General features: G+C 39.7%; 1 protein-coding gene across 11 annotated transcripts in view; it reads left to right on the top strand.

Annotated features, from left to right (window-relative positions):
- Positions 1 to 18,839, top strand: part of SYNE1 (spectrin repeat containing nuclear envelope protein 1) — a 270,851-nt gene that overhangs the window by 62,594 nt on the left and 189,418 nt on the right. For all 11 annotated transcript variants that reach the window (XM_077925894.1, XM_077925896.1, XM_077925887.1 and 8 more), the window contains 12 exons: positions 4,186 to 4,298; positions 4,908 to 5,076; positions 8,422 to 8,518; positions 9,909 to 10,111; positions 11,310 to 11,474; positions 12,268 to 12,420; positions 12,908 to 13,051; positions 13,502 to 13,675; positions 15,272 to 15,430; positions 16,736 to 16,900; positions 17,754 to 17,888; positions 18,142 to 18,300. In XM_077925894.1, the coding sequence (XP_077782020.1) occupies positions 4,186 to 4,298; positions 4,908 to 5,076; positions 8,422 to 8,518; positions 9,909 to 10,111; positions 11,310 to 11,474; positions 12,268 to 12,420; positions 12,908 to 13,051; positions 13,502 to 13,675; positions 15,272 to 15,430; positions 16,736 to 16,900; positions 17,754 to 17,888; positions 18,142 to 18,300 (1,836 nt within the window). The remainder of the gene's footprint in view (positions 1 to 4,185; positions 4,299 to 4,907; positions 5,077 to 8,421; positions 8,519 to 9,908; positions 10,112 to 11,309; positions 11,475 to 12,267; positions 12,421 to 12,907; positions 13,052 to 13,501; positions 13,676 to 15,271; positions 15,431 to 16,735; positions 16,901 to 17,753; positions 17,889 to 18,141; positions 18,301 to 18,839) is intronic.

The raw sequence follows: 18,839 nt of genomic DNA on the forward strand, positions 1-18,839 counted from the left end.
CAGCCTAGGTTAAATGAACACTTGGCCAGCTTTCTCTGTTCTCTCTAACTTCATCCATTCTCTTGCTTTGTTTATATCCCTATTAATAAATGCATATCTTAAGTGCTTAAGCACAAAACTAAGGAACACAAGCATAAGTGGGCAAAAAATAGGGCAATTTCAAGGAGGAATAAGTTTCCAAAGGTTTTGGAAACCACCTGCCAACCAAGTGATAGTTTCGTAACTTCATTCTGCCTTTTTGGTAGAGGGGAGGGGCTTGACTGTGGAGCTTTAACCACTATCATTTCACCCCAGAATGGCGCCATGACAAGAGCATTTAAGAAGAAAGGGCAGCAGCTGGAATATGGTTTCTGTCAGAGCAGAGATCTTTCCTGACCTTGATGAAAAAGCCAAAGTGCAGAATGGGGCACCAGTCAAAACAGAAAGGGAGGCCTGCAGAGTCTCAGAAGCAAACTGCATATTTTCCGGGGCTATGGCAGGCTCCAGGGGGAGGGAATATTCAGTGAAAATTGCCTGCTCCCCTGTTCTGCCACTGGGATTCCTTTGCTGGATCTGTTGACAGAAGAATCCCTTCCATTTGTGGGAGGTGAAGGCTGGTTCCATTCAACCAAATGAAATATGTTTTAATTTAAAAAAGTGCACCCCATTTTCTCTTTGGTATTGAAACAATATTAGTGATATTAAATAAATGCCATTATTTACTCCTATGCAATTTTAAGCGGGCTTTCTACAAAGGTCTTCTAATTGTTTGATCTTAATGATTTATTTTCTTATTCTTTTTGTTATTAAAATGTGCGGCATCTCTTTGCAGAGTTGTAAGAAAAAAATTCTTCTTTGTTATGACATAAGTTAATATTTAGTTAATTGGTTTTCTCATTCTGAATTGCGATGGGAAGATCTGAAATGGGGAATTTAGACATGGGATTAAATGTGTCCTTCTTAAAATCAGATTAATTTGGGGCATCTGGTGGATGCCCTCTAAATCAATCTAGCTTAATAGGTCCCATTCCAAATTAAAGATTGGAAGATGTCTCCCAGTGCTTTTAATAGACTACTTTAACTGCACTAATGTGACTAACAATGAAATCCTATACATGTCTATTCAGAAGAATGTCCAGTTGAGTTCAGTAGGACTTGGTGGATTCCTGCCTTAAATTTATTTAAATGTACATCATTGCATGTGTTAGGAGGCCATCAGCATAGGTCTTAATGATGCCTGCCTGGCTGTGACCATGAGCAGCTTGTAGATAGGAGCATCTGGGAAGGAGAGGAATGACTTGATGCCTATATAGGAAATATCCAGAGCCCTCCAGTTGCAAATAATGACTGGTACTTTGCATGTATGCTGCCTGCATGCAGTTTAGGGCAAGCCAGGAGGGAATGTATAATTCTCAAATTATTTTTAATGCTCCTGATTGCAAGCTTTACCTCATAGAATCATAGAGTTGATAGGGACCCTGAGGGTCATCTAGTCCAACCCCCTGCAATGCAGGAATACGCAGCTGTCCCATACGGGGATCAAACCTGCAACCTTGGCATTGTCAGCACTAACCAACTGAGCTATCCACCTCCTCACAGTGTTCCATTTAAATTTCATAACTTTCAGTTGATGGATCATGTTTTTAAAGAAATGTTTTACAATTATAAATACTTCCCAAAATTATTATATCTGCAACTTTATAGTGTTTGGAATGCTTCTTTATCAACAGCTGTAGCTCCTTGAAAATGTCATTCAGGCACTTGTAATGCATTGCATTTTGTTGTTTTTGTTGTCTTCAAATGTTGCATTTTTCAAGAATTGCTCTCCACCTAGGGATGTACGAACATGCCTCAATCCTTTCCAATATTCTTTTGCACATTCATCTGGCATTTTTTGTTCTGCTGCAATTGTTTTTATGTTCCACAAGCCAATGTTCAGTTTCATCGTCACCTCATGTCAGTTTGCCTAGCGCACAACAGATGCTCAGGGTTGGATTCACCTAATGAGTTCCGTCAGCAAGCTCCTTTCACCCCTCTCTTCCACTGTCACTGGCATTCCTGAAATTGGCCCACAGGGAGTTGGAGAAGCCCCAGAACAGGGGGAGGAGAGGGGGGATCATTCTACCTGACAAGCTGCACTGCTTGTGCTGATGGGACATTCACCATAGTGTGACATTGAAATCCATCCTGATATCTCAATTCCAGTCCCATACTTATTCAATAAAATAAAATAAGACAATAGGATAAGATAATATAAAATTAATTTGTGTTTTGTCTGCATCTAAGTCTTACTAAGGGATGTGGGTAGCGCTGTGGTCGATCTAAACCACAGAGCCTAGGACTTGCTGATCAGAAGGTCGGCGGTTCGAATCCCCGCGACGGGGTGAACGCCTGTTGCTCGGTCCCAGCTGCTGCCAACCTAGCAGTTCAAAAGCATGTCAGAGTGCAAGGAGATAAATAGGTACCACTCCAGCGGGAAGGTAAACGGCGTTTCTGTGGGCTGCTCTGGTTTCGCCAGAAGCCACTTAGTCATGCTGGCCACATGACCCGGAAAAACTGTCTGCGGACAAACGTCGGCTCCCTCAGCCAGTAAAGCGAGATGAGTGCCGCAACCCCAGAGTCGTTTGCGACTGGACTTAACTGTCAGGAGTCTCTTACCATTTATTTTTTTTAACTCTTACTAGTTCCTTGGGCAGTACCACTGCCCTTTTAACGATTTAGGCTCTAGTTTTTTGGGTTAGGTTTGCATTTAATTTGCAGCTGTGTTCTGTTTCTTGCGCCTGTCTTTATTAGTACTTTGTTGTGTATTTGTTGGCGTGGGTGTGAGAGAGCTAATTGTGAGTACACTGTACACAGCCCAGCGCATTGTACAGTTGTACAAGTACAGTGGTACCTCAGGTTACAGACGCTTCAGGTTACAGATGCTTCAGGTTACAGACTCTGCTAACCCAGAAATAGTACCTCGGGTTAAGAACTTTGCTTCAGGATGAGAACAGAAATCATGCGGTGGCGCGGCCGCAGTGGGAGGCCCATTAGCTAAAGTGGTATCTCAGGTTAAGAACAGTTTCAGGTTAAGAACGGACCTCCAGAATGAATTAAGTTCTTAACCCGAGGTACCACTGTAGCTGTGTTAGATGTTTATACACAGTGAGTATGTAAACTAAAAAGCATCTCTGAAGCATCAGTTCAGTAGCCATTGTGCCACAATAGGCAGAAGTGGCAGAGCTGTTGGCAGTAGCAGCAGCACCTGTCAGGTGGTTGTGGGCAGCAGCCCATTCTGATTCCTTACTGTTGTAAATCTACTTGGATGCGTTGTTGTCTTTCAAGTTAAGGGCTGCGAAAAGCAGTATTTTGAAGTAATTTTGTCACAAGAATGACAAGTGCAAAAATTGAAGTTGGCTTACTTATTTACCTATATCAACCTTTTGCTAGTCAGTTTACATAAGGGCTATGCGTCACTAAATCCTCCACACTCAGGCAGCCCAAGGACATCTTTTCATTCTGGATATTTCTTAAGTGATGATTACTAGTAGTTCATTTTAATATGTAATCTCCCTTAAACCTTTGAAGTACTGTTGCTTAGATACTACAGAGAAGAGTTATTATTAAGCTTATACTGATTTGTGTTTATCAGCATGGGTTAGCGGCTTCCCCTGCTTCTAACACAGACTATACTTATTGATCAGTCTTATTTCATGTGCCAAAGTTCACTGTGCATTGAATACATAACATACTTGATGGATCTAAATCTGTAGGTTTTAAGAGGGGAAAGAATTTGTTCAGGTGCTTTGAGCAGTACAGTAAATGTGCAGTGTTGAGATAGAGGTGGAAAATTATAGACATGAAATGTTAACAGCTGCCAACTGTTGATTTTTATCTCAACAAATGATAGATTGGTAGATAGATACCTTATGCAACATGTTCCCTTCAAGCTGTAAGTGCTTTAGGCAGTGCCTCTATTGCCTGTTTTCAAATGTGCCAGAATTATTAGGCACAGCTTTGGCTCAGTATCTCACAAGGCACTTTCCTTCTGTAGAAGCTTTTGCTGCTGTAAATGCTTTACCTCGCATATAAATGTAGCAGCGTGATCAAATGCTCTCATATACTGAGTCATCAGTGCAGATTTTAAAAACTGTACTTATTAAAATTGCCTACGGTGAACCTTTTTTCACCTTCTCTTTCCCTTTAAAAAAATATCCAATTTAGGATGTGCTTAAAAATGTAGATGGTTACAAAAAGACATTCCAGGAGATCCACAGAGCTCGATTTGTCAATGGAGTCCCTGTTCCACCAGAACAGCTAGATGATATGGCAGAGAGGTAAGTCATATTTCATTCTTAAATGCTGCAGTGATAAAAAGATCTGTTTGATTTACATTATTTTCAGTTAAAGTCGGTGCCTCTTAGGTTTCCAGTGGGCTTTTACTGTCTATGGAAACAACAAGTTGTTGTTGTAAACATCTTGCAAAGCCTTTTCTGGCTATTACTGATAAAAGCTTAAAATTAAATAAGCTGTGGATTTTGATATCTCTCTGTCTCTCTCTCTCTCTATATATATATAGTGGTTGTTTGTTGTCAGTGAACGTTAGGAAATATGTTATGTAACAACACCTTGAACATGTTTATGGGAGAAGTAGGGAAAGGATCACTTGACAATGAAAAGCATTTAGACTTCAGTCTTAAATATATTTACTAAAAAGCAAGCTCTGTTGAATTAAATGAAATGTACTTTGATGTAAGCATGTTTAGTGCAGAGCAGTAAGTCACATTTTCTTCACTTAATAAACATAGTCTTTAGTTTGCTACTAATTAGCAATATACAAAATAAAGACAATGTAAAATTAAATGTGCCTTTAGGCTTTGCATTTGCAGCCTGAAAACATAATTTTCTGCAAATTGACTGTTAACTATAGTGTGATTCATGTCTAGGTTTGAATTTGTTGCCTCTACATCTGAGCTCCATCTGCTGAAAATGGAATTCTTGGAACTGAAATACCGTCTGCTATCACTCTTGGTCCTTGCAGAATCAAAATTAAAATCATGGATTATCAAATATGGAAGAAGGGAATCTGTTGAACTACTTCTTCAAAACTATATTGTAAGCTTATCTTGATTCATTTTTGAATGCAACTTTGAAACGTAAATGAAATATATAAACCAAGAATGCAAAAATAAATAGATCTTACAGGATGGTATCAAAATGGTGCCCCTCCATTGGCGGAGCACATCCTTCAGCGGAATGAGCAGAGAAGAACCTTTGGTAATTCCTCTTCTTCCATGCAATCCCCATGCCCCTTGAAAGCTGCTCTGGGGGCCTACCCAATCCTCCAGAACAGATTTTTGGGGAGCGTTCAGGGCAAATAAAATTGCCTCACTCCCTTTCCTGCTGATGGATAACACCAGCTGGATAACACCCACAGCTGCATGGTCTGTATGATGGCAATCTTTCTTCCTTTTTGGAAAGAAAAAGCTTCCTTCTTCTTCTAGGCTAACATATTTTCCACAGAAAGGAATTACAGAATGAGTAGAGGTGAAGCCTCCCACATTGTGATGAGTCAAGGCACACACTGTGCCACATCGCCCATGTTCTTAATATATGCTCTTTTTTACTACACAACTGTCAATCCTTTGGAAATGAACTGTTCCCTCCTAAGCAGTCACAAAGCATTCATGTTCAGCTTTCTTAGCATTTTACTTAAGAACCTGCAGTTTTGTGCTACACTGCAACTGACTCAGTTACAGAATTTGCATTTTGCCTGCAGAATGTGCCGGGTTCAAACCCTGTCATTGCCAGGTGAACTTGGTAAAGGCTACTGGCTGAAATCCTGGAAAGCCAGTCAGTAGGTAATACTGAGCTAGATGGACCAATATTCTGGCCAGTATGAGGCAGGTTTGTATTTTTGATGCACAGATTATATCAATATAATATATTCAATATAATATAATCAATATAATATATTGATATAGTATATCACTATAAAGCTGTTCCACACATAGTGTTGGATCTGGACTAAGTTACTTAGGTTCCATTGAATTCATTGGAACGATCTATTTATGACTTGAGTTCCACTGGTTTCAATGGGAACTAATTATAACTAATAGAGCAGCCCCAAGTCCCAGCTGACAACCATGGTGTAGACTAGGGTGGTGTATTGATCACTGCATCCCAAGTCATAGAATCATAGAATCATAGAGTTGGAAGAGACCACAAGGGCCATCGAGTCCAAGTCTTCCTAAAGATTGCAAGACCAACAAGTCTCTATGGCTGAGATAGCAGTGGTGCAAATTTTGTTGTTTGGTTGCTTTTACAGAATCTGATCATCATAGCTTCCATTTTTAAAAGAGGTGGGAAAGCCTTCTATCCCTCAAACTTACATATATGTGTTAAAAGCAGCTTCTGCTGCAGTCTTAATTCAAAGCAAAATGGAGAGTGCCCTCAGTCATAGCAGTGGGACTTAACTAATCTTCAACTCATACCAGCTATTCTCATGGCCTCAGTGAACTTTTCTGATTTTAATTAAGACAATAGTCCTAGTTAGCCAATAATCATTTGGATAGTAGACATGCATTTTGAAGTGAAATGGAAACCAAATAAGTGAGATAATATCTCTCTTTTTAAACCTATTTATTAAGCTTGTATAAATTTTTTACATAAAATGAATAAGTGCATTTTGTTATTTTATATATTCCAGAATCTGATGAGGTTGCTAATGTCAGTAATCCATTTGCCAAACTGAAACATGTCTGTGCTAAAAAAAAAAAAAAAAGGATAGTGATGGAATCTATACATGCTATACTGACTGCAAATATGTCTGTTGTGCCAGAACGCTCCATTATTACCTACATTACTGAATAGAGGAGTGTCCTGTACAATCCCACATACAAGGGAAAACTCTGGGTAGATTAGGGAATATCCTCAAGATATGCACAATTTTTAAGAAAAAAACTTCTGGGGATGGAAACCTAAGGGGGGGTACCCTAAAATAGTCCAATAATAACATGATGGCACAGTACATTAAAAGACTGGAAGGAGGTGGGGGGAACTGACAGTTGAGTGAGAGGTTGGAATAGAATGGAGTAATTGGAACAGGAGTGTGGAGAAATGTATATATATGTGGTAGGAAGAACCATCTCATTATCAGAAAAGGTCACTTCCTGTTTTACAAGAAGCTATTTTCAAATGACCCCATGAATGGGAGAGAGAGCCATCCATAGAAATTAATGGAGAAATAAAATAATTTAATACAGCTCGGATTGGGCACAATATACCCATACCCCCCCCACACACACAACCCTTTCAGAATTCTGACCTTCTGTTGGAGCACGAGACTGTTGGGTGGAGCTGTCAGCCAGGTTGGGGTGCAAAGTGCTAGACTGGAGCAGTTACAAACACTGCAACATCTTGCTGAAGGGTCCCCCTTGTTTTAATTATCTATGGATTGTTGAGGTGGGAGAATGACCTAGGTGGAATCTATACACATCTAAAAAACGCTGCTAAAATGCTTTATTTTAAAATGTTTTGAAAAATACATTGAACTTTGCACCTGGTGTCGCATTTGTATGTTACACTTTACAACACATTTAAAACGTTTTATTTGCAGCTGTGTAGCTGAGTCCCTAGTCTGTTCTTCAGTGCAACATATCATTTACAGTTGCTAACACATGACGTTAATAGGTTGACACTAGAAGAGCTTACTAGTAAAGTCAAGTTGCATTTTGTAGTTGCAGACAGGCCACTCATCTCCCCAGTATTCTCTTTTCTCCATTCATTTCTGTGCAAGCCAAATCCCACTTAACTTTGAAGTAAGATCCATCAAATTCAATAGGACATTTGAATAGATATGGGGCAGTATTCAACCAACATTTTTGTGCCAATGCAACGATTAGCACTAGCACAAGTGGTTAGCCTCCCTCTCCTACTCTCGTCCCATCCCCAAATCTGCTCTGCACATTACTATAGACAGTATTGAATTAGTTTATATAAAATATGAAGGGATTTATGTTGTTCAAAATGAAAAGAGAGGAAGGGAAGTCATTGATATTTTAAGGTTGTTTAAGTGAATATTCTAAAATGTAAAATGGAAATTTAATAAAAAAATTAAACTCTGAATTAGACGGACCAGTGCTCTGATGCATTATAAGACAGTCATTCATTTAATCTGAATGACATCCCAATCCCTAATTGTGACACCTTTCAAGAACTAATAATTTGTGCTCAATGATTATTGAAATCCTCTCTTAATATTTTACAAAGTAATGCACTTTTTGATGATGGTGTAAAGTTTATTAATGTTCAGAAGCATTTCCATATTTCATTTTATAAGCCAATAGAGAAAGATGGAATCAGACAAAATTCTTAACATACATGAAAATGTAGGTAATGTTTATTTCCCCATAAATTGTATCAATATCATTTCCATTCTCTCTCTCTCTTTCTTTTTAGTCTGTTATAGAAAACAACAAATTTTTTGAGCAGTATGAAGTTACTTACCAAATCTTGAAAAAGGCAGCTGAGATGTATGCCAGAGCTAATGGCTCATGTAAGTAACAATATATTTGTTTGGCATTAGATTAAAGTGCTTCTGGATTCCATTTTGCTGTATGATCAAGCTGAACTGTTGCTAAGCAATTTGGAACATGACAAAATTAGAGTTCAGTGTACAAATTAACAACTAGAAGATCAACTAGATGAAGAAAATTCAAAGCAATATTCTTGGCAATAACACAGTAGGCATTCTCTAGTTTTGCATTGAAGCATATGGAAGCAAGCAATCCCTAAGCAAAACATAGGAGTCCCTTGACAGCATTATAGATAACAGCTAGTAATTTAATGGGTGTATCATTGTTGATTTCAGGCACCTGTATCATCCACATGTTCTACCCTTAGTACAGAGAAATCGATGTGGCTTTCTGCTTCCTTGTTTGATAAACAGGTTTCTATGAAACCTTGTTTGATAAACAGGCCAGCATTGTATAAGAAATGAACAAATACACTGTGATATTTCTTACATATTTTATTGTTTGTACAAAGTGCTTGAATTCTTAGCCTTAAGATTGCATTGATATAGCAAAGACCATTTCCTTTTACTTGGTCATGTATTTCCAGTGGTATAAGAACTAGGCTTTAGGATAAATAAGAACCATATAGCCCAGTCGCACACCTGCAGTAAGGCTGGAGGTAATAATACTACTGACCTTGTGCAGTTATTGTAGCAATTACCGAGCACTAGGGAATATTCTATAAATACAAACAAGAGAATTCCCCATGGAGGTGGGTGGAGAGGTGGATTATTCTCTCCTGCCTCCCCCCCCCCCCGCCATTTCCCATTTAAAAAAAAAAAATCCCTCCCTTTAGCGTCATGGGGATGGGGTGAATTAACCATGCCAGCTCATATTTTTAAGCCATTGGGGTGGCAATATTAATTAAATTTATATATGACCTAAGGCAATAGCTCTGAAGTGAAAAAGCACACTCTGTGTTGAGATATTGTGTTGTAGCCAGGGGTTTTTTCCAGCTGGAACTCACTGGAACTTAGTTCCAACACCTCTCAGGTGGGGCCCCATTGCCATTATAAGAGAACAAGGGAGGCATTCATGGTGAGTTCCGGCCCCTCTTTTTCTAGAAAAAAAAGCACTGGTTGTAGCAGACATAATATTTGAAGCAACATTCTATTCCCCCCTGCATTAGGGAGAAGGAGGGATACTTCTTTAAAGATGCTGCTCACCATATGCAGTTTTCATCCGTACCAGGTTAAATATTGAAAACAAAAGCAAAACGCTACTGCCCAGTTAACCAGGGCACAGTTTGGGGCCAATCAAAAGTTTTAGAATTGGTTAATCTAACCAATTAATGGATTAAAAGTTGCAGCTCTGGGAATGCTCATTTCAGTTGGGTCAAGATTTATGTTAAACTCCAGTACTGTATTTCAGCCGAAGAGATAGAGAGTGTTATGAGATTCATGAATGAGACAACAACACAGTGGAGGCACTTGTCAGTAGAGGTGAGAAGTGTGAGAAGCATGTTAGAAGAAGTCATTGCTAATTGGGACCGATATAGCAGCACCGTGGCCAGTCTGCAAGCCTGGCTAGAAGATGCCGAAAAAATGCTGAATCAATCTGAACATGCCAAAAAGGTAAGGAATATTCTTTGATTAATGCTATAGTGGCTGTGTGTGCTCTTTGCCATTGTTTAACAGGGACCCTGATCCAAAGAACGTTAAGCACAGCAGCACTGGACACATGTGGACCAGCATCATTTGCTAACAAAGCAAATAATTAGCTACAATAGATTTGGTCAACTATTGGAAAGGGGGCAGGCTAGATGTTACAGGACAGCACAGGAGACAACTCCTAGGGGCCAAGGTCCCTTCAGGCCCCCCAATAAAATATTTGAGGGGGCCAGTGCCCCCCAAAGTTGATGAGTATTGCCATTCAAATGTGCCATGTCATGTAATTGCTTACCTACCCCTCCCCGCAAAAAAATTATTCAAGTTGGCACCCCTGCAGGGCAGGAGGATTCAGAGGTAGATACAGGTCTGGCATCGTCTCCCAGAGAGAGGAGATGGAAAGAGGAGACACATACACCTAGATGTAGCACCAACAGTAGTGAAGCCACTATATGCTCAGGTCCTCCGACAAGAGTGATCAGAGGATTAGCTTTGAAAGAAGCCAAGGCTCAGAATATGGAAAGAAATAGGTAGTAGAAATAATTTATTATCATAGTTTGCTGAAGGCTGTCATGCATAGTGTCTTCAAAGATCAGCCTGGTCCAGGATCTCCTTACACACATGGAATCTCTGATATGTACAGTTTCTGCATAGGTGCCCCCATGCTTCCCTTTAGAAGGCAGGGCCAGTAAATATTTGGGTGGCTTTTTTTGCCAGTTTAGTCCTACAGAGTCTCCAAGGTTCTTTGAGTGCTTTGGCCGCACAGCTGCCAAACAGTCCTCAGCCTTTTCCCCCAGTACGAAGTTGAAGAGGTTGGGATCACCTCACAGCTGCTCTTATTCACATTTGTAGCTTCAAAGTTTGGAAGAAGCTTACCTATTTATTCTTATCAAGGCAAGTGTATTTGTTGAAGCATGAACTGTAAATAAAGCAAGGTTGCACCTCAGTGTCTCAAATCTTCATTTGGGTAGTCTTAATGATGACTACCTGCCCCCATAACAAATAGGTACCAAAAGTTTTTTGTTTTTTACAACATGCAGAAAACAGACATTGTCAGACTAGTTGTAAAGGGAAGTAAGGAGGAAACCAAATGATGCTTTAATAAGTGGTGTGAGGTTTTTATGTTTGCATTTTCAGAATTCATTGCTAGTTGTGTTCTTCTTAGGATTTCTTCCGGCATTTACCGCAGTGGATTCAGCAGCACACTGCTATGAATGATGCTGGCAATTTTCTGATCGAGACGTGTGATGAGACCATTTCCAGAGATTTAAAACAACAGCTGCTGTTGCTGAATGGACGATGGAGAGAGTTATTTATGCAAGTCAAGCAAGTATGTCCTTGGTGGTTTTTGTTCCATAGTTTTACCCATTGACACAAAAAGGAGCTGAAAGGGCAAGGTGTCTTTTCACATGAGAAAGGATTTAAAGCAAGGCAGGAAACAGTTAAGCGGGGATATGTGGAAAGGTGGAAGGGGGCACAGAGAGAGAGAGAGAGTGCAAAGTAGGAAAGGGTCACCATGTAGATTTGTTCGCAACACAGCCCATTACTCAGGAAAAGAAACCCATGAATACCTGAGTGTAGGTGCTTAAGAGATACAGAGTGCGTGGCAGCGAAGAGAGAAGCGGCTCCGCACAGCTCCCAAGCACTGGTGGGATGGCTTGCTTTCCCCTCTTGCCTGCCTCTGCCTTTAAGGGCAATGCCTGAGTCCGAGTGAGTTCAGGGGGCAGCAGCACAGGCACAGGCTCCCCCACCGACGGAGCGGGAGGGAGGAAAGCCCTTTGGCACCGCCAGTGCAATTCTGGCATACTTCCTCTGACCTTAGATGCAGAACATGCTATGCTGGCTCCTTATCCATACGCTCTCCACTACACAGCATCGAGTTCAGCCACATTTTGTCACGTTTGTTGACTGAACAACCCCCTCAGTGATGATACCTGGGGGTGGACCGCACCCACCGCACCCCCTTCCTATGCCACTGTAAAGATGTGCATGTTACTTAATGCTATTTTCAATGTGAAAATATCACTTCACAGAGTTCTAAAAATAATACTGGATGAAATGCAAGCATTTGCTCCTGAACCAGTCAGTGTTCTATTGACCCTCTGTTTTATCTGCTTTCATAGTACGCTCGGGCTGATGAATTAGACAGAATGAGAAAAGAATATTTGGATGGTGTAGCTACCTTGTCTGCTTTCACTGATCAAGCAAAGAGGAAATTCCGTGTTCCTTTAGAAGTGTCCTTTCTAAATATGAAAATGTTTGTTCAAGAAATAGAGGCAAGTTTCTTTTTCTTCCAGCAGAGAACATTCTTTAAACATTCAGGGTTGAGTCCAAGGTGACTTTTTTCTTCCCCTTCAGCTCCCAACACCACCTCCCATGCTGGTCCAGAGTGTTGGGGGACTGGGTTTAGTTTACCCAACTATTATTTCCTTGACTTCTATCCTGTCCTGCCTGTTGTACCCAGGGTTTATGGGAGAGTGCATCCTCTAGGGCAGAGCCTTATTTAGCTGGTGCATCAGTTTATATGTTCTGGTTTTCAGGTACTTTCTTTCCTTGCAAAGATTACACTTTTCATTGTATTTCTCCCTTGCTTACATGAGAACCAGGAAGAGCTGGTGTAGTGTAGTCATTATAATGGTGGACCAGAGGTAGTATTAAGTTTTACTCAGAGTAGATCTTGCACCTACAACTAGCCAGACAGTCACTGTATAAAAAGAAAGTGCATACCTACATACATAGTTACTGCTGAACTATTTGTTGCAGGATATTAAACAGAAAGTGCCTGTGATGGAATCGCAGTACAAGATGGTTACAAGGACAGCACAACTTGTTACCAAGGAACTTCCACCAGAAGAAGTCAATGAAATGCTTGCAACTATGTCAGGAATCAAAGGACAGCTTGGCAAGGTATTCAAGCAATTGTTGAAGATGTTCTAAGGCTTAGATATAAGGCCAGGACTGATGTGCATGCCTACTTGGATGTAAGTCTTGGAGAATTCAGTGGGACTTTATCCCAGATGAGTGCCTGTAGGATTACAGTATTATTTGCCCTATCAAAGAGGAAATCAGGCAAGGATGGCAGGTAAGATGAGGCTAAAAGGGTAGGCAGAGAAATGTGTGGGAGAGAGAAGCTGATGTGGAGTATAAGACAGTAGAATGACATCTCACCCACACAAATGTTCTAATGATAATTTAATAACTACATATTAAAGTCAACATATAGTGAATAATATTATAGGAACCTGTTACTATTTTAAACCTTTTATGTTAGTGCTAAGGGAATAAAGACGCATTACAAGGCCCATTTTACTTTAAAAATGCACAATATGCAATAATGTGAATATATATTTTTTTCAGGTAGATGGTACCTGTCCAGTTGTGCTCTATGAATCTCAGCAGCTGCTGCCTCACCTGGAAGAATTGGAGAAGCAAATTACAAATTTTTATGAATCTCTTGAGAAAGTCAATGAAATTATTTCTGTCCTAGACCCCGAAGTCCAGCCTGCTGATGTTTTTAAACAGCAACACCAGGTATTTCTTCCATGAATGCTCAAAGGGGAGATTCAGTTGAACAGTATACTAAAAAGATTGATATTTTGCTCCAGTTTCAGCTCTGTAAGAATGCACCCGATATTCCACTCTAGGCAACACAAAAGTCACTTTAGATTGCATTGAACTGAAGCTCACCTTATATTTTTCCATTGACTTCAACATATGGTTGAAGAAGGGGGCCTGGCTCAGTGGTATAGCATGTGCAATCCCTGGCATGTCAGATAGCAGAGCCAGGAAATATCTCTTGGCCAGAGACCTTGGGGAGCAGACATTCATTTTTGCATTCATCACGCTAATATTTCTCACTGCTCCAAAATATCTGTGGACCTACATGGCAGTGGAAAGCTGCCATGCATCTACACGTTATCGTAAACAGTGTGTTGAGTGCAGAGTGTTGAAAGCAGAAGTCACCTTTGTAAGCTTAGGCAGCAACCCTGTGCACCAATGACAAAATGTTATTCTTCTAAGTGAACATGAAAAAAAGGCCTCACTGCATACAGCGTTGTGAATCTATCCTTATTAAAGCAATATGCAGCTCTTTGACCTATGCAGCTATCACACACTTCTATTAGAACCCAGGAATCTCATCTGCTATCACTAGAAGGAATACTTTAGTAAATCTTTGTAAGGAATCAAAGGAACATGACAATAAATTGTCTGGTGAGCAAGTTGCCTCTACCACAGGCTCTGCTTCAGGAGATAATCCTGCTTTGGAGAAATCATAATTAAACCATACCTTCCAGATTATTCCAGGCTGCTGATCTTTGCTTTAAAAAACTACAATAATGGTACTTTCTAAAACACTTAAGGCACCACCTTACTTTTTGTGATGTTTTAAACAATAATCATTAAAATTTAATGGATTCTACTTGCTGAGTGCCTTTTATTTTTTGCTTTGATGTGCCTCTTTATCTTCTGGGGAATGCAGTGATAGAGACAGAGGAACGTACGTATGAGTAACTTAAATCCTGATCCCAAGTATATTCACTCAAAGGTAGCCCCCCACTAGATTTTACTGGGGCTCAATTATATACAAGATGCTATTAAAACTGCAGCCTTGGTCACCTGCTGAGGCATGCATAACTAATGTTACAGTTGAATTCTCCATATGACACAGAAATTGCTTTCTGAATGCTAATAAGCCCACAATATGGGTTTGTCATAAATGTAACATATTTACATAGGAAAATAGCCTTGAAGCATTTAATGAGTATCAATGAATCTTCTGTTATAATATTTTAACAACTAAAATTTACATTAAAAGGTCAATACATGATCAATCCTGTTTCATTTCAAATGCTCAAGAGCTATTTGAAAACATTGGGGCTTCAGTACACATAAACCTCACACCCTTTAAAATACGTTTGCAAAATAATAAATAACATCTAATTTTTGTGAAATGATACTACTGCAACTTCTGTATTTTAAGGATAAATTCACTCATTATTATTATGATAAAAAAGAAAAAAGGTAGATATACCACATGGATGTATTAGTTCAGGACTGGTGTTATTTTGACTATTTAGTTTTCCTTACTGTAAAAACACTTTTAATTTTGCTTTCATTTTCTTTTAGGATCTAGTAGCTTATCAAGAAAATTGCAAGAAAGACATATCACTAATTGAGAGAAACAGTCAGACCATTGTGAAGTTTGTGACTTCAAGTAAGGTGTTACACCACTTCAATCTTTCGGTGCTTCAAAAGAAAGTAGTAGAAATACAAGCTGCTTTTCAGGTAATTTGTCGTGAGAGGAGGTTGGTCCATTCTGCACCACTCCCAGCATGAAACAGCTGAGCCTTCATCTCAAATGTCTGAGAAGAAAGCCAGAGCCACCCAGATAACGTCAAATAAGGCAGCTTCAGGTGTGAAAGCAGAGGCTGGGCATCTCTCTGTTAGGAGATGCTTTAGCTGCATCCTGCACTGCAGATTCTGCATTTAGTTGAGAGGTTGAACTAGGCAGCCTCCGGGTTACCTTTCAGTTCTATGATTACACAAAAAAAGATTTTCCTGAAATTGTCTGAGTCTGATAAATTTTGGGAAAACCCTTGCCAAATCATGCTGTAGAAATAAAAATGCAGGTTAGATGACAAGAGTAGAGAAGGAAGCAGCTGGAGAACCTAGCAACATGTGACATGCATATTTTTTTTTCCAAAGGCAAGCTGCTTCAGGAGATGAAAATTTGGAATGGTGGTCCAGTGGAGGAGAGGTGCCTAACCTTTTGCTTTAGCCCCTGGCCACCAAAACCCTTTCCTCCTTGAACTGTACTTACTGGGGCAGGTGGCAGTGGCTCCTTCATGATGAGAGAAAGGGAGACATGCTGTGCATGTCCAGTGGCCTTTGGGGAAGGATTTTTTTTCCACAAGGGCTGCTAAACAGTACACCACTGGCTTGAGAGGACAAGGAGGAATATTCCTCCTTCTCTTTTAGTGTTTCTGGTTCTACCTTTCACCACTGTGCTGGTCCCAGTAACTGCAGTGTGAAATGGAGGCGGTTTCAGGTATTGCATGTGATTGTGATGGAAAGAAAGAGAAGGTCTGGGGACTTAGGAGCTAAGGCCAGTTTAAACTAGGTTTTCAGAACTATTACTTTTTAGATATTGGCATGTTAGCAATATACTGTATCAGATTTCAGACAAATTGTGGGTCGTATCTGATTTTGCCCTGTTTGATTTCCCATTGATGATTTAAGCACTATAGCTCTCAAAATGCCCAGTTTTCAGGTCATGTGCATATTAAAGCAGACTAAATCTAACCCACCCTCACAGAAGTCAGATTCTTTCAAAGCTTCTTATTAAAGAAATGCTAAAAAGGAAACACGGAAATGTCCATCATTTTGTTTTGTTCCTTTTGGAGAAGAGTAACATAATCATGAAAACTAGGGTGATATGCAACTAAGTTTTACTTAAAGTAGACCTATTTAAATTAATGGAGATAACTTCATTTCAGTTCATTTTTTTCCCAGTGGGTCTATTCTGAGTAAAACTTTGTTGCATACCACCCCTAGAGTTATTGTTACCTTTTTCTGTTTTCATTTACAAAGAATATGGTCAAAAAGACAAGTGACTGGAAGAAAAATGTGGAGGCAAACAGTCATTTGATGAAGCAGTTTGAGGAATCTAGAACAGAATTAGAAAATGTTCTACAGATAGCACATCGTTGCCTAAAGGAAAAAGGCAGACCTGAAGAACTTCTCAGAAAACATACCGTGAGTATAAACTCTTATTTTCAACATGATTCTGTTCAGCTGATAGCAATGTATATTTAGGAATCACAATAAAGCAAGTATTTACATCTTTGAATGTGACAGGATATAATTTCTGAAAATGCTGATTTTAGTGAAATTGAGAATTAACCTACTCCAGACCCATAAGTCAGGATATGATTGACCTTTTCCTGCTGCAGGCAAATTTCTGCCTGTGGGGAGAGGACGAAAATAACCTCACACCTTTGTGGATGTGCACAAATCACAGTGTACCATCTGTTACTCAGAACAGAAAGTCGGTGTGTACTTGCATATAGCTGCCCACCCACACCTTTCCCCCATAGCTTGAAAGAGAATTCCCATGAGTAGCTATGTGAGAAATAAAAACTGGCCTCCCATTCTGAGTAATGTTTGGGGTTTGTGTAGCTGGATGGGGAGTGAGCAGCACAAGGGACATTTTATATGGAACTTAGTAATATAAATTATGTACTAGGTGTAGCTCCGTTTCCTGCCAATAAAGATTTGGAGGAAAGTGGTGATATGGAACCTTGTTTCTTGATGTGGCTACTACTTCATCATTGTAATAATTTATCATTACCATTATCATTATCGTTATCAGTATTACCACCACAACACCAAAATACCCACATGTCCTAAGTTCCTAGTGATATGAAGTATTTGTATTGGCCATGCTTTTCTGATTGTTTGGACAATATAGGCTCAGATGCCATTCATAAAAGCAGGCCCAACAGCAATACCACCTTTCTCCTTTAGATTGAGATTTTGTTACTAGTTGTGTGTTTTCCCTAGCAAAGCAGTAACGTTATCACTATGTACTATTATTTTTCAACATCAGGATTTTTTCAGTCAGTTGGACCAGAGAGTGCTAAATGCTTTCCTGAAAGCTTGTGATGAGCTTACTGATATCCTTCCTGAGCAAGAACAACGTGCTCTTCAGGAAGCTGTTAGGAAGTTACATAAGCAATGGAAGGTTAGTATTTCCAGATTTAAGTAACCATGCTTCCACTTGGTCTCCGTGGGTGGTCTCTTTGTACAAATTTTCTTCTCGGCTTTTCTTGAACAGGCAAAATTAGAATATAAACACATGGGGATTTCTAATTATGCCTGTTCAAGAAAAGCCGAGAAGAAAATTTGTACAAAGCGATAATATAATATTATAAAATAATGGAAATGAGTATCATGTTAACTTCCTCTTTCCTCTCCCACTTGTTTATGGAGTGCAGGATGCCCAGTCAGAAGCCCCATACCATCTACTTCGCTTGAAGATACAAGTGGAAAAGAGCAAATTCTTAGCAACAGTGCAAGAATGTCATGCTGAACTAGCTCGAGAGCAAGAGCTGGTGTCCAAGGAGAGCAGCGAGAAGATAATTAGAGAGCACAAGGTAAGCCTGAAAAGCAGTTATATGGGTACATGTAGAAATTGTACATATGTACAATTGGGCTCAAAATACTGCCAGAAACACAGAGTACAATTCCATGAGAATTATGAAGTACGCAATGTGCTTCGGAAGATGAGCAACATGATCCTTACATTCCTGTTCAAGATATGCTTGTGTTGAAATAAACCCTATATGATTTCAACTTCCACAGTCAAATGGATAGAATTCTCCAACTTGGATTGTGATCCAAGGGTACTTGTATAGTTCAGTGATTATAAAAAATTAATCAAAATTACTAGTGCCTGGTCAACAGTGATCACATGGGGAGGGCTGCCCATTAGGTACTTTAAACAGTCACACTTGATATATAGAATCTCAATAGTAATTCTAATACTCATGAGGAGAGAGAAAAATAATGTATAAAAAACAACACCATGTGGCAGTTTGAGGGCTGGATTCCTTGCAATGATGGCACAAGCTGGAGAGAAGGTGTGTGTCCTCTCACAAATGCACTGTCATATCTTTTTTTAAAATTGAAATAC

The sequence above is a fragment of the Podarcis muralis genome, chromosome 3 (assembly GCF_964188315.1).
Source record: "Podarcis muralis chromosome 3, rPodMur119.hap1.1, whole genome shotgun sequence".
Lineage (NCBI taxonomy): Eukaryota > Metazoa > Chordata > Lepidosauria > Squamata > Lacertidae > Podarcis > Podarcis muralis.